Source organism: Balearica regulorum, chromosome Z (assembly GCF_011004875.1).
Source record: "Balearica regulorum gibbericeps isolate bBalReg1 chromosome Z, bBalReg1.pri, whole genome shotgun sequence".
NCBI lineage: Eukaryota > Metazoa > Chordata > Aves > Gruiformes > Gruidae > Balearica > Balearica regulorum.
In genome coordinates, this window is record NC_046220.1 from 71227184 (window position 1) to 71243922 (window position 16739).

Consider the following 16739-nt stretch of genomic DNA (forward strand, 5'->3'; position numbering starts at 1 on the left):
TGATAGGCATTAGTTTAGAAAGCAGCATCCTCAGTCCTTTTTTCCACATTCCACATCTGCCTCAGGCTTCCTTGCAAGAGTAGCAGTTGTGCTTGTGATTATTTATGTTCACTGAATGAAACATCTTGTTTATATCGGTGACAGGAACTTTAGTGATACTGTATTGCTACAGTAAAAGCAGGTTTTTTGGATTGTATGTTTTGCTAGTTTGAAACAGAACTAATGGGTGGAAAATGAGGAGTCGACCCTTTTCTAGCAGCTTTGTTCAGTGGATGCAGTGAATGATCTGAACTAAACCAAACATGTCTAGGTTCGTTACAAGTGAGATTTTAAGAGATGGCTGTATCTTTATATATAACTATCTCTCCCCATGCAGACTACTCCTTTTTGGAGAGGAGAACTTTATGGCCTGTATGGCTTTCTTTGAGACATATTTGGCTATACAGTCCCATATTCACAGCCTGCTTACTTATTTGGAAAACCATCTCGTAAAGGACATTTGCAACAACAAAATGTGAAAGAAAACGTGATTTAGAGTCAACAACCTTCATTACAGCATGGCATCATATAAAAAATAAACAATTTACTTTCAATTTTACTGTGCTGTGAAGACAAAGTGTTGGCTTATCTTGCATGCTTAAATCAGTTTTGCTGTAGCCTAGCATATAGATCACCTTGGCAGGTAATCTGTTTGGGCTTGTACTGGCTTATACCATTGATGAGACCATGAGAGAACAGACTGAGGACCGTATTTTGCAGATGTATTTCATTATAAAAGTAATCAGGATAAGTCTGCCTGGGTAAAAATTCCCCATCCACCTCTCCTTTTTTTTTTTTTTTTCTTAACGTAAAAGCTCAGTTTTACCAGATGATCTTAAAAGGTAACATGGGGTTTAGGAAAAGCATCTGCCAAGGAAACATTAGGTAGTTGAATAGCAATTGACTAGTGTATGTTTAAGAAGAAATTGACTGTCCAAGTTCAAGCAAGTGAGTACAGAATAATAGAGGAGATGATTTGATTTTCTGAAAGTACATTTTCCTCTGAGGAAACAGGCTGTTGCAGGATTGAGTCCATTTTTAAATGGCTGTTGTGGTTTTTCCTAATCAATCACCTCCGTTGCAAAAGTCACATTAGGAACAGATTTTTATATAAAAGGTGATGCTGGAATTATGGTTTGTTTTTATCTTCAATTTCAAATAATTAGGAGTTAATAAAGGATAAGCAACTTTTATAATTTTAGCAAATATCTTAACACTGGTCTTTTTTTAATTATTATTATTTTGGAGGGACTGCTTTTACATATTTGAACAATAACTTGCTTTTGCACACCTGGTAAGGTCATTAGATGTTATTAGGACTCAGCTTCATTCAGAACCAGGCCTTGAAAGAACTGCTTACTATAAAGAAACATAATGAAATAAGCATAGGGCTGTTTGTGTAGCTGAAAAGGGTAGCTTGGGGTTGGAAATCAGAGTTAACAAGCTTGAATTGCAGGGAGTCCCTGAGGCCGTGTGTCCTCTTACCAGTTCAGAGGCTGCGTACAGGACTGCCCAGGCAATCTCCTCCCAGTACACCTACCTGTTCAATGTTAGCAAAGTATTTTGAGGCTTCCAAGATAAGCTGTTCTTCCTCTAAGTGAAATAATATTAAGAATGTGTTGCTTAAGAGGTACAACAAGAAAGTAGAAACTCTGCAGCTGTGTGCTGTAAAATGGTCTTGACTAAGCACGTTCAGCCCTTATCAAATGCTGTGCTCTTAGCGTAGGGTGTTACCAAATTGACTGACTCTACTTGGATTTAAAGCAGTGGACCCAGGGGGCTTTCTGCATTTCAGACTTGATTACTCCTTGTTTTCCAAGCACAAACCATCCCTTTTGTTACATTAGTGTTTTTCTGCTTATTTAATCACATTTTATTTAGAGCAAACTGTTGTATTTGGGTCCAATTCTGAGTGGTGCTGGGCTCTCACCACTCCTGTTATCTTCAGCAGGCATTGTGGCACTTCAGCACTCATCGAATCTGACCCTTTCTGAAGCAGATAGTGGTACACACAAGTGACAGCTGTTAGCATCAGATGTGCAGACATTTACATATAACATAATATGCTCATTCAAACGTGAAACACTTGAGGTTTTAGAGGCACCAGAATTTACAATAGCAGAAAAACAATAATCTTCTCCAGTAATTGTTAACAATATTTGCAGAATACAGATTTAAATGGTGGTGTCTTCATCCTCCAGTTTTTGCCTTTACTTCAGTACTTTACATCCCTGGGTGAGGCCCAGATTAAGTGAAGTACATAGGCACTTGGAATCAGAAATGTTGAAACATTTCTGGAACTAGTCCAGGAACGTTGATGGGCTCAGGGAGTTTCTCCAGCTCATCTACACTTGTACCTATTACATCTATTTATTATCCTAGTTCACACACAGCTTTGAAAAATCAAACAGTTTCCATGCACTGAAAACATTTCATTAGCATTTGATACAGTAAACACATTCTTCATGAACTAAGCTTAGGAACTGTTTTTTACCCTGAACAAGTGAGATCACATGAGTTACTTTTGATCTTTGTCCTGGGGCACCTGCTTAAATAGGACTGGGAAAAGGAGCAACTTAAAGAGGCTTGGATCTTCTGTGGGGTGCTTTTCCTCAGGGTATTTTTGTAGACCTGCAGTCAAGGTTCAACCAAATGTTAACCATTGCTACTCTTCAAAGTTTTCTCTGTATTGTTCCTGTTTACACCTTCTTTCCCAACCTAGTTTCCTATTTAGACTTACTATGTTTTATTTTTGGTCTGCTGGATATCTTGTAATACTACTAATTGATTTTTATGAGTTCATGGAATTAAAATGATATAATATCTAAGTGTGTCCTCACACAGAAATGAATGTGAATGGAAAAAGGCAAATTAAAAAAAATAAAAATAGAAGGGTTAAACTATATCATCATCAAAGAAATCAAATGAATGTGATGGAAGTAGGCAAATTTTAAAAAAATAGGTAAAATTAGAAGTATTGAATATATCATCATCAAACAAGTAATCAAATGAAATGTATACATATAGTATAGGTACAGTATGTGTATAATAGCCATATGCATTTGATTGTATATGCCCTGCTAATATGCATGTTCCAGAGCTCAGCTGACTACATCTGTACAAATCCAGCATTGACAGACAGCATCCTATCTCTTGGTGGGTGGGGAGGAAAACCAGAATGAATTGGTCTATTGAACAAGAAGGGAAATCATCAGTTTAAGATTTCTTGGCATGTTTGTTCTAATATTGCAGTGGTAATTCAATCATGTATTGAATGTAGTCTGTTTTGTTGCCTTTGCATCATTCAGTGTGTTGATACCTGGATGCAAGTGGATTAGAAGGTGATGGCCGAAGCTATTGCCCATCTGCAGCTCTCTCTCCTGTTGCTGTTCGTGGCAAGTGCAGTCCCACTGTACACAAACTGAGACCGTTTATGGGCCAGTGCATTAACTAAGCCATGGCCCATTTTTTAGTTACGTTTATGCACCATTCTGTACGCTGTATAACTGAGGAGCTGCTTCACCTGAGTTCAGCTATCCCTTCTGCTGGCATTGGAAGCCATCCGAGAAGACCATGTAGTTAGCAGGCACAAGTATAGGTGCAGCTGTCCAAGTTTAATCTGCTTGCATTCTTAAATCAATAACTCAACTCAAAATAAATGCAGTTTAGAGGCTGGATACTAGCACCACACATATCTTGTATTTCTGCATCAGAAAATTTAGTTGTGGGAGTGTTTATCTCTGAAATACTGCAAACATGCCAGTTTAAATAAATACAGTGTTTCTAGTCTTCAGTGGCGTATAGTTGATAGAGGTGGAAGTGAACAGTGGGTTGTACTGCTATATCTGTATGCCAACTGTTGTGTTTTTTCCCTCCTTTTTGCTAGGTTTCGCCAAAACTAATACCAATGAGGCAGATTTAAACATGAAATACAGACTGGGCTCAACTTGCCAGAAGGCTTGTTTCCAAATGGGAGCTCAGTGAAGAGAAATGGATGACTGTTTTGCAATTTTACTTCTTCTTTTTTTTTTTTTTTTTTTAAGGGCTTTGTAAGTAGTTTCCAGATAGTTAAACTCAGGCTGTTACTATCAGCCTAAATTGTATTTTACTTTCTTAACATTACCAATTTTAATGGAACAGTGAATATTCCCTAATTTTTTAATAATAATATACTGAAATGCTAATGAACATTTGTCAAAAAAATGCCTTGTAGTCTCTCTACCAAATACTACCTTTTTTACACAGATTCAGAAAATGACCACACAAAAGTTATGATTGCCTCTGCTTTTCTTGATGTCATTAAACTTACAAGTCACTCCATTGCTCTGGAACGACAGCACTTGCCAAGTCCATTCTCCTGTAAAGGTGTGGGGTTTTTTTTCTGGAGTGGTCTATAGCAAATGTACACAGCTGTAGAGAGACAGCAGGAATATGGACCTCCCTTTTCCTGAAACTTTTAATGAGTCTGTGACAAAACTGTTTATACTGGTGGAAATAACTGGGTCCTTAGCCCTGAATGTATCTGCAGTTTCCACGGTGTGTGTATGTTGGCATTAAGAAGCCCACACCTCCCAAAGTCCAACTCTCACCCCTTCTGTTTAAATCATACAAACTAAAATGGGGCTACTATGAAGAAGGAAGATTAAAAAGTCTCTGTCCCCATGCAGACAACTGGTAGCTGCACAGTTGTTCCAGGGGAACTGCTTTTACTCTCCTGATATAATCCTTCTTCCTAGCCCCAATTCAAAGGCAAATGAAGATTGTTTCTGGAGTGAGGTCTGTCCTTCCAGTGTTACATAGAGAAACATGGGAAGAGAATGCTGTGGGCACTTGGAAGATTCTTCTGATGGGAATACAGTTGTTTAAGGGTAAAAGCAGTAAGTTTGCACCACTTCCGATCAAGTCATTGGAAAAACTAGAGAGTTTGGAATCCAAACTCATGATAACTAGAATGAAAGCCATGAGACAATCAAAATGAAAAGTCATTCTCTCATAATGGCTCTGCTATTTGATAAAGATCTTACTTTCCCTGTTATTAATTACAAAATCACTGTGTATTTCTGCAAATATGACAGCATTGGATCTCACATCCCAAATCAGCACAATATGTCTTTATTATACAGAACTGACTGGAAATCCGCATTTACTAAAATACAATGTTCTTTCCAAGTATAATGGTTTCTGTCATTCATACAAATAAGAACATGTAAAACATTTCAGTTAAAATAATTCCTGACATAATGTTTGACATCAGGACTGGAGCAGATTAAGTGACTGAAAAACATGTAAAATATGCCTATCATACATGTGATAAGCACTGTTGGGATATGATGTAGAAGAGCATTCTAATACTGGGCGGATGAGATATTTACCAAAGTCAGTGTGTGTTGTGGGAGATGTAACACATTTCTAGATCAGATAGGAAAATCCTGCAATATTTAGCTCCTGTGCTAGCCTTTGTACTGCATTTTTCCATTCTAAAATAAGAAATGCACCTCTTTCATGGGACAGTTATAAAATTTGTCTTGATCTACACGTGGGTTTTATAGCAGTAAAACTGTTTTTGTTAGATTATTTTGGTTAGTTGCACTTACTTTAAACAAATCTTTGATAATCCTTTGCCAATACTGGAATAGGTTATCTTTCCTCTCACAAAGGAATAAAGCACCTTTGTTAGCACTGTTATGCTAGTTTAAAAGTACTCCCATAATACTAAGTTGTATGACTTGAACTCATGGGTGCTGATGGGTGGTAGGCTGTTGTATAGTCTGGATGTGTAGGCAAGACCTTATGCTGAGCCCATGGGAAACAAATGTGTTGTACAAAGACTAGTGCTAATTTCATGATTAAACATATACAAGTGATTTGGTTGATAGGTAATTTGGATGCAAGACTTGAAACTAAATTGATCAAAGTGTTCCAGAATATATTAACGCAGGATTAGCACAAGTTAGTTTTCATCTAGCTTCAGTTTTCAGCTGTTTTCTCTATTTAGGTGTATTCCTTATGTTTTTCACACCCTCCAAGCAAGTTACTTTCTTAAAGTTTGGCCATTTCTATTGCTGTGAAGATGGACTGAAGTTCTGCTTATAGAGATTTTGCAGATTAAAAGTCTCTATAACAAAAGTTGATTCTGCTTTAGCTCAGTATGAAACAGTTTTGGATTTGGATAGAGCAGTCCAGAGGCCTCTTCCCCAATCCATAAAGACACTTCAGTGACAGCTCTGACCCTTGTGGTGCTGTACACAGCAAGAGTTGCCTATCTTTGCCTTCAGGGCCAGGTGAAGGGCAACTCTGAGGGGATGGGTCTGATCCCTGACGGTGTCTTGTTCGTTGTCACTCACAACTCTCGTAGAGAGTACGCAGAATGAATGCTAGTTTTAGGGAAGGAGTATAAAAACAGGGAAAGGGAGTTACTATTAACTTATCCAGAGGAAAAAAAAATATATATTTAAGTAGCTGGGGAAGTCTTAAAGAAATCTATAAATGAAATGTTGATCTATTGCAATTACCTATGTTATATTAGTTGTAGGACTGATTAGTTAATTACAGCAAGCATTTATCGACACATAGAAAGTACAGAAGTGTCTGAGGGCAGCATAATGTACGTGCTGCTTATACCATAGAACTATGCTTTGCTGGCATACGCACAGAAGCCATTGTTGTCATTAATATATGGCTATAAAAAGACTAATAACCAGATAATGTCCGGGAGTTCAGCACTTTGGTTTCTGAAGCAAAGAGTTAGAAGCCAAGAACTCCTGAATTTCAGCTTTTCCAGTTCTCCACTTACTGCCTTGAGAAATGTTATCTGTGCTCTCTGCCTTGTCTCCTGTTTCTGGAAAAGGGGATGTTTTTCTTCCTACCTCACAGGGATGTTGTGAGGGAATAACCAGCTCACATCTGTGCAACAGGTTAATTTTTCTCTTCAGCTTGGAGATCGCACTTGATCAAGAGTGTGGAAGAGTACTTGAAAACTGTCATGTACGCTAGATGTTTGAATTCTGTGTCTTCTCTTATTTGTATCAGTGTTAATGCAAGAGAGCAAAAGTTGATAACGGTGCTGAAAACTGAGGAAGAAAGGAGAACAGGCTCTCTCTGTATACAACAGTGGTGCAAATACATGTATGTCACACTTGAATTTTTTTATCTTGAGGACAGTAGTGGTAGAATATTGGTATTGTTATGAAAACATCATGTGTCCGCACCTAATTGCAACAAGCTGTGACTCCACTTTTTTAATTGATTTGTAAAGTAGGATTAGAAATTAAAGCACTCCTAAGTATTTCCTTCTCTGTGGACGCAAGTGTGGTTCATAGGTAAGGTATACTCTGAGCAGTAGTGCAATGATCAGTACTACAGAAATATGAGAGCTTCTCGTTCCTCTTTGGTCATTGATGATACGCATTAAGGTTTATTGTGACATCACTGAGATCATCGTCTGCTTGACAGCACTTCACAAGACAAGGACAGTTGAGACTCTTTGTCCAGAAGAAGATGATGATTCTACTATATTATCACATTGGACTTATTTCACTTTATATTTTATTGACTTTTGTCCTTGAAAAAGCAAAAAAAAATGAAAAATGTAGTTGTACTGTAAGCTCTGCAAACTAAACGTCAAAGTCCTTCTATGTATTTGCAAAACAATCAATAAAACAAAAATTAAAAATCTCAGGTTTCATCTATTGTTACTATTTTTCATGGTGTTCTGTTCTGCCATTAGGAACACTAAAAGGTTAGCTTGTGTTCACATCAGCATGTCACACCTCAGCACACTCCAAAACCTCAAGGTCTTGGCTGAAGGCGGAGACATTTGATAAACACAAATAATGAAGCTCAAAACTCAGCTAACAGCTGGATTCTCCATGTTTTCTCTTCTCACTGATGTCTCTCGTGGGTCAATCTCAAATGTAATTGTCACATTCATTTTCGTAATTACTTGTTTTTCAATCAAGTCAAATGATGGACTACATATGTAGTCCTTAGAGAAGTGATTTTTTACCTTTTGATTAAAACTGCTGTAGAAATGATAGCATTTGAGATGTTAATCATTGATGTTAGTGTGTGGCTGCACTCTGAAAATAGTACTAGATGACAGATGAAGACAAATTCTATTAACCACCTGGTAAATGATAAAGTAGATGATTGCAAAGTTATGAAAATGCTTTTCCATGGATAGTGAGGTCATCCTTGCATACATGTCATAAGGTCATGCGTAAATATGTTGTATCATTTTATCTTCGGTATTATTGGAAAGCAGGTTGATAAATGTGAAAAAAAAAATGTTGAGGCTCAGAAAAAAACTTGGCAATTCGCTCTGAAATGCAACTTCAGTAATTTATAGGCATGGTCAAAGTCCAACTGTCTGTCACCCCTGTGAAAGGAGGTACAAGGTAAGTGCCAAAACTACTGAGATAATACACCGGTCTTGCAGCACTGAAATCTACTCATACAAATGTAGAAGGTAAAGTTTTCCTCTGACAAGAGGAGAAAGTTGCTTACAGGCATATCTGAGCAATTTTGTGCTATCTATCTTGTATATCTTCAGTTGTTGCCTGTTGTACAAGATCCCATCATTTCTTTGATGCACTGCAGTATTCTGAGCCCCTCTTCTGCCTGTACCCATCTGCTCCTGCAGATGAGGCCTCAGGTCTGAATGTGCCTACACCACGGTATGTGCGGCAGGTTTTAATGCAACCACTTCAGGGACACCTTGGTGGGGTGAGGGGGGGACATGAGAAATTCCTTTACCTAACATCAGATTTTGAGGCTCCAGCAAAGGTAAACGTAGCTATTGTGTTTGTGTTGCAAAAACTTCCTGTGCCTGGTTTACATATTTATGTACATACTTAGAAGTGAGATCATGGAAGAAATTCTTGCCTTCAAGGCCAGTGGGTTCTCCATCTGCCTCCCTTGGTACTTAAATTTTATCTATTGTGTTTTATTATTGCAGTGGCTTGCAAAAGCAAGTAGCACATTACTTATTTGTGGGAGCGGTAGAGTCTAAAACTAGAATTTCTATTTCTGTGCTCTTAAAGCTGTCCCCTGAGCATGCAATCCAGAGAAAAACTGTTAAATTTGTGTAAAGCTGTGACAGATGCTTAGACTGCAGCTGCTGCAATGCTTTCAGGCACCGCCAGTGCTGCTGTTGCACGGGGTGAGAAGTGCTGCCTTCGGTGCAGTGCACATTTGTCTCAAACCTGTGCCTGCATGAGATTCACGAGCTGGTGTGCATCCACCTGACTGCTGAAGCATCTCACCAAGTGTGTAGGTTTGTGCAGTTTTCAACACAGAAGTGGCACAGCCCCAGCTCCTTTAAAACAGCAACGGCGCTTTCCTCCCTGTGTGAACTCAGCAAGGAGTGTGTGAAGGTTCGGTTCCTACCTCTGTCCAGGAAGGTTGAAAGCACATCTCGCTTGTCCCAGGAGAGCACCTAAGCAGCCACGCTGCAGGGTGAGCTGGGAAAGGCTGCTGCTTGGGGGAAACCGGCTGGCTTTGCAGAAAGGCTTGTGAGGGCTTCAAAGCTGTCAATAGAGAAGTAAAGAAGGACCAGGAGATGGTCATCTAGCATGTAAGTCATTTGCCCAGCAGTGGCAAGGCCTGAATTACCTTTGAAGAGGGGTTTTTGGTTTATTAACATGGGCTTTAAACTGTGTGAGCAGCTCACTTCCCTTCCTTTCTGGCTCCCCTGCGTGTATGCACCTACCTGCGTTAAGCCAGGTGTTTCAGGGCAAGTGCAGAACATAAATATGAAGGGCACCTACAGAATGGGCAGGTCAAGCAGTGTGCTGCTCTGGCACCTCAGCAGGGTACAGAGCAGGATTTTCCCTTTTAATTAGGTCAGGTTGCTTACTGAATCAAATTCTCTTGTAGGTGTCTATGTCAATTACTTTTATTTTTTGAAAAAGTTCCTAAATGTTCCCTTCAGTTCTGTCAGCTGGAAAGTACATAATACAAACATATTACAAGAAGCACAAGCACTGCAGCCAGGAGGAGGAGTAGTTTGCATAAACTGAGCAAAAGCAATGTAAAAAGCAAACTTTTATGTTACCCCCAAAAAATAAAGGCAAGCCACAGAAGCAGCACTTTGGTACCACCTACAGAAAGTATACATTAATTCTAGGAAAAATTCAATCTCATCTGTTTAGGCGGTGACTGAATAAAGACTATATGATGCTCATATCCTGCAAAATAGTGCTTCTGCCACCCCTTTGGAAAAATCTGGCTGTATGAGCAATTAACACTTTCTCTCAGATCTGTCCAAGAATAAAGCACGCTATGTGAGGCTATAGCAGGCAAAGCTGTCTTGTCCAATAAATATCCCTACAAATAGAAACTTTAAAGCTATTATCACGTACTGTGGCTTGCCAGTCATTTCTGTTTAGTTCCATCTTGCATTTGCTCCAACAAAACCCATCACCTGTGCTTTCCTCCTTCTGGCACCCTCCTAATCCTAAAGGAGAAGCTCCCTTTGCCCAAGGAACACTGCTCAAATTTCATCAATCTTCCTGCTTGCCCGGGCTTGTTCTCAAGTGAAGGAGAGAAGGTAGAAAGGTGTGTCTGTGTGTCTGCTGAGATGTGCCAGCGGGGAACTGAGACCAGAATTGCAGAGCTGGTGTGCACTGTGCTCAGCTGGATGGCTGCAGGGGGGCACTGCTTGCTCTGGCTGCTCTCCGCCAAAACGTGACTGTGACGGATGGCGTGGGCAGAGATGGTGCTGGGGAACGGCGTCACAGAGCTACCACTGAGCATCAGCATGTCTGGTTTGCTGGCCTGTTTCTAATGCACTGTTACTCACGCACCTCCTGCCAGAAAAAAAAAAAAAAAAAAAAAAAAAAGCACGGTATGATCTTCTCTCTGTTTTTCATTTCATTTCAACTTGGAGATCATGTGGATGCCTGTGTTTGAAAAATGAAAATAATGCACTCCTGTCAAGTGGATGCATCTTAGCGAAGAGCTGGGGGCTGGCTAGCCCAAGCCCTGCACATACTCCTGGCTGCAATACCCACCGGGGCAAGGAGGAAGGTACCAGGCTTGGACATGGCTCTTCTCAGATCCTCGATGCACATCATATGGCCCGTGCTTACACAGCCATGGGGGACAGGGCTGTACCACCATGTCTGCCTGCCTTGGCTGAAAATGGCTCAGGACTTCTTCAGAGTGAAAGGCAGGGCTGAGATCAGAGACTGAAATGGCACACGAACACTTCTCTGTCCTGCGCAGCAGAAATGCTACTGAAGCTTTTGGTTCCACAAGGAGATGCTTCTCACCGTATTGCTGATACTTACTTCTTCAGGCTTACAGGCTGGTATTTGCTGATTCTCTGCTGCTGTATCGATTAATACTGACATTTTCAGATTCTCCTCTTCTTCAGACAACCTACAGCCTGGGAAAAAAAAAAAGGAAAAAAAGCCAACGGCATAAATCTGCTAGCTATAAAACTGAAGGATGGCGAAATTTGTCTGCAATAGCATATCCATGTTCTCATTAAGAGCAATTCAGCATTTTTAGGACATGTTAACTGCTGCAGTGAGGAGAAGAGGCTGCAGATGAATATAAAATAAACCACGGTCTCACAAAATCCCATTTATAATTTCCAAAATACTTCCCCTCAGTTGTGCAGGAAAGTCATTGTTGGTACATCAGTGGGGCAATAGTTACAAAGAAAACATGACAGACCAGTTTGGCTGTGGAGTTGCAAAGCTCATCCAATCTGAAAAAAATATCTCCATATGTTAACAAGGACAAAAACCTAGAGGTAATGTATGTTGTCACAGAGAAACTGAGAGAGGGTAACAAGCACTGATAGCTTCACTTCAAAAGTGGGAGAGGTCATGGCTGGTAATTAATTATCCAAATCACTACTGTTGTATGTCTCTACCTAACAAGCTGTCTGACCCTTTGCAAAACAATCCCTCTGAGAAGGTATCAACCTGAGAGCTTGTTTCTATGGGGATTTTAATTGTGCAGCAGATTATTTTCACGGTCGAGCTGAAAGTGGTAGAGGGCCCAGGGAGCACCAAAGGTAAGCCGGGTGCAGCAGACAGGGAGCTCGCAGGCAAATGGCCACGCACTTCGCATCATGGCACCGCTGGTCCTGGGGCAGCGAACCAACCCACTGGAGGTCACTGCTCGTGGCAATTGATTTGGATGGAATCCTCTTTTGGGTCATCTCTACAAGTGCATGTTTAGTTTAAGCATATCTTCAGATCTCATCAGATTGAAGTGTGTGCTTGGGGACCTCCGGGAGCACGGGCTTGGAGACGAAGGCCAGAGGAAGGCAGGGGGTGGGCACCCTGACCTGAATGGGCTTTTTGGCTCCAGCAGAGCGTGGCCAGGCAGGACCCACCAGCAGCTGGGGCATTTGTTTGCAGCCTGTGCAGGACGTACTGCTATCCTCGGGGCAGAGCAAGTGACGGTGGGATGGGAGAGCTGGGAAGGGCTATGCAATGCCGCTGCTGGTGCAACGGTTGTGTTAATCCCCATCTAAAAGCCAGATGGATGCTGCGTGAAAAGGGGAGGCACTTCTGCATTTGTTAATAGAGGTTTTGCATCTTTTCCCTGCAAAGCTGAGTGCTGAACCCTGGCTTTGATGGGGCACATCGGAAAGCTATCATGTACAGAACAGTTCTTCTAATGTCACAGATTTTGGCAGTAGCTGAGTTTTACCCCAAAGGGAGACCAGGTCTTGGTACAAGACAATCCTATGCACAGCACGATTCTCTGGCTGGGGCAGACATGAGGAGTGTGTATGGAGGTTGCCCAGTGCAGTTTCAGATAGTTAAGCATTAACTACTAAACATGTATTAATTTAGTGAGATTGTGGCCTCAGGATCCCAGGATTACTGGTCCCACATGTAGGCTCTCACCATTGAGTCACAGTAAATGTTTTAAGCCTGTGGCTTTCAAGAATTGAGATGGGTTGCACTAAAATCTAGAAATAATCTAATAATAATAATATAATCTAACAAGTATATTTAATTTGAGAGGTTCTTTAAAAATCCAGTAAAGAAAGATGTGCAGGATGAGAAGCGTTTTCCTGTGACTTTCTTGCTGCTTAGCACTCAAAACTTCATAGACTCACACACTGCTTTGCAGTTTAAGAGGACTTGGGCAAATCAATCTGAGCAGCAGGCATTCGTCTGCATAATTACTGGGGGCCAGATGAGAGGGAAAAAAGCTCTAATTCCACCATCCCTATTTGCAGGTGAAGCCTTAGACAATAAAAATGAATCAGCTTGAGTCTCACTAGTTATATTGAACCTTTAAGGTGGAAAATGAAAAAAAGATAACTTGGTTTGCTGAATAAATCAGCACCATCATCTCTGCTGCGGAATGTGGTTACCTGTGTTACGGTGGAAGCAGGAGGAGGAGGGTCCCCTATGCCCAGGCACTGTGCAATCACCCAGGTGAGCGATGGGGGGGCTGCAGAGATGGCTGGAAATGGTGCAGTCAGCACATCCTCGCCCACAGAGGGGTAATATCCAAACGGGCTGAAAGGACAGAAGGAAAGGTCAATTCTTAGCTGGTTTCTGCCACAAAATCCCAGGACCACAGAGAAGGTAAACTGCTATGTCCTCTTAAGTGAAGTTGGTGCTCTAAAATGAGCCTTAATTCCTCTCTAAAGCATGGTTTGCTGGGGTGGTGTGGGCACCGGGTTTTGTCGCAGCCCCCAGCTGTGAGGCTCTCAGTGGCAGGGAGCCAGTCCATTCCCACCAGCACCTTTCTGCCAATTTTGGTGCCATTGCTATTTTTTTTAAGGCATCACAAAACAATGGAGGTCTTTAAGCATGAAATGGAGTTGTGGTGGAGATGTTATTCAAAGCAGAGGGCTCTTACTTCTATTTGAGTGGTTCAAGGTAAGATTGCAGAGATATTTACTAATCCGAGTAAACAAAAAAATCCCTGCAGCTGAGAACCATCTCCATAAAGCACAGGCAGAGGTGGCTCTCCCACGCTGTTCCCCCACAGTTTTCCTTGCCTCTTGGTCAGGTACAAACACTGTATTTGTTTTTCATCCTTTGCCCTGTGTGGGGAAAAAAATAAATTCAATTTTTTTCTTGAAACAAGAGGTGTGTATATATATATATATATATATATTTTTTTTTATATTTTCTCCCACAGATGGTAACAGAATAGTCTCAGTTTCCTTGGCATCTGTATGAGTTTAAGATAAAGGGGGAGAAGATGGTCCTGGAAAAGGGACTGCGCATCATATTATGAGTCATAGTGCCTGAAAATCCTGTGGTTTGCTGTTGAAGCCACTTAATAGGAGGGAACTGTGAGGCAGCAGGCAAATGTTCAACTTCCAGACTCTCGGAGCTTTTTAGCTAGCCAAAGAGCACAAGTCTGCCAATTCGTATTTTGGGCAACGCTAGAGCTGACAGAGCACGTGAAGTGCTGGCAGGGCAAGATCTGGTTTCAGTAGTGGAGATGTCCATTATTTCCCATGGATTATTTTTGGACAGGTGAAAGTAATTATTTCTGATCACAAAATGAAGAATGTGTGTGATGTCAGGGCTGGGGGTACTGATGTGAGCCTGAGGTCACCGCTGCCCTTGGGGCAGCTGAGCCTGCAGGCAGGGACCTGCTGAGGGGCCAGGGCTTGGGGTGAGGATGCTCTCTGGGCTCTTGGTCAGGGCTTTGGCTTTTAATCAGGCTCTGGAATAGTCCCCAGAGGATCTTGCTACAGTAAAAAGCAAATAAAAATGTAAGAATATGCAGAAGAACCAAGTCATTTTAAGATCAGATGAAGTTTTGAAGAGGAGCGGTTCCCCTACTCCCAAGGCTAGGAAAGCAGTTTGTTCATTCCTCATGCCCATGGCTGGAAGAAGTCTTGTGAAACTTGTTTTAAAGGAAATTTTTGGCTAATGGTGGAAGCTTTTCTATTACCAGAAAATTTATTTTTTTTTTTTACCTCCCATCTGACAGCATAATTAAAAGTTTATCCTCTCACTTAACGTTCAGTTCAGCTCTTAACAAGTGTAAAGTAGGTTTGACCATCTGTATATGCCCCCTATTAAGTGCTCTTTTCATAATAAAGTATACCGTAACTCTTCCAGGGGTGGTAAGTCTGGCACAATAACTCTTTATTCCAATACAACCATTCTTTTGATGAGAGTGAAACCTCTTCCAAGAGAGCAGCCACAACGGATGGTACAGCCTTCACTCATGTCCCTCCAGCGGGCTCGTTTCTCTGATGTTTATGGCAAAAGGGACTTACAGGATAGTGTTGTTTGAGACAATTTCACAGGCTGCTCACGATGGAAGTCTTCAAGTAACCCTGGAAAAAGATGAAGGTACGTGACTATTTCTTGGGACTTATGATGCTGCGTAGAGTATCGCAGAGCCAGAGGGAAGTGCTGCACGAAACACGGGGAGAGGCACGCATTCCTGCATTATCAGCAAGGCGGGTTTCTTGCAGAGAAGGGACCTGCGCTGCCACAGGATAATACGAGGTGGAAGGGCTCTAGTCTGGCAAACCGCAACTACTCTCGGCAGGAAATGTAAAAAAGTCTTTTTTTTTTTTAATTCTTTCCCTTATCAAAGCCAAAAGCCTTCAGCCCTTCCAAAGCCACACCACCTGATTTTGGTCGCTGACCTGCCTCAGCCATGCCTGGAGCCCCTCCATCCTGGAGTCTCTCCAGCACACACTTCAGCAACAAAGAAAAACTCCCCAGGGAAACTGCAACCCAGGTAAAAGCCTGGGAACAAGTATTGAAGGGGAATGAATGGGATTTCAGACCGTTTTTTTTTTCCTTTTAGCAAGGGTCACTGGAGCAGTTGAGCACCCTCCCACTGGCTTTCAGAGCAGCTGGTCCAGGACTCTCCTCCATCACCCTCCACAGGGTTTCACCCCAGTTTGCTTCTGCAGTCGTGCCACAAAGGTGCTAGTTTCAATTTTTTCTCTTGATGGCCTTTCATGAAATTACATTATTTATAGTTCTGTGACCATTCACATCATCTTTACTCTCTAACAATAAACTTAACAATGCCTTTGCAAGCCTTTGTTATTTGCTGAATGCTGTGGGGTGCTGTGTTTCTGAGCTAACAAGCACTTTAAAGAGCCTATGATTTGTCTCTCGGGTATGTTATCTTGCTATTAGCTGTAAATAGGGATGTAGATAATGTTTTACATCTGTACCATTAAGAAGCAACAGATTAGACTCTTCCCCAGCCTCTTCCCCTAGCTCACAAATCTTTGTTCATTCCAGGAAAAACAGAATAAAAAATCATTGTTTGTAAAGATACAGACAAAACTCTGCAATTCATATGCTTGTGAATATAACAACTGAGATTTTTAACAAGATCTGGTTGAAATTCAATATTCCTTTTCTTGGGAAAGCTCCAAAATGTTGCTGTTTGTTTTCATAGCAAAATGAAAAAAAAGCCCAAAGCATCAAAGTTTCCTTTACAAGATGAAATAAAAAGCAATTAATTTCAAATCAACAGTTTAGGGCATTTTGTTTCAATGACATAGATTTTCTATTTTCAATAAGGTGCAATAGAAAATTAAACACTTCAGAATCAAAAGCCACTTAAGAATAACAAATATCAAAATGTTCCTTCACAGTGCAACTGAAACATTTATTTTCAATGTATTTGCAAAATAAAATAAGCAGCTTCTACGTATTCTCTGGAAAGCTTTGTTTTCACAGGTTGACTGGGCAGCAGCTTTCGAGCTGCCTTCTCCCCAA

General features: G+C 41.1%; 2 protein-coding genes across 2 annotated transcripts in view; both read left to right on the forward strand.

Moving 5' to 3' along the window:
• Positions 1-7716, forward strand: part of OXCT1 (3-oxoacid CoA-transferase 1) — an 87502-nt gene extending 79786 nt beyond the window's left edge. The window contains exon 17 of the mRNA XM_075740817.1: positions 3926-7716. Coding sequence (XP_075596932.1) covers positions 3926-3961 — 36 coding nt within the window. The 3' untranslated portion in view covers positions 3962-7716. The remainder of the gene's footprint in view (positions 1-3925) is intronic.
• RPL37 (ribosomal protein L37) overlaps positions 1-16739 on the forward strand; it is a 350006-nt gene that overhangs the window by 79581 nt on the left and 253686 nt on the right. The window lies entirely within an intron of this gene.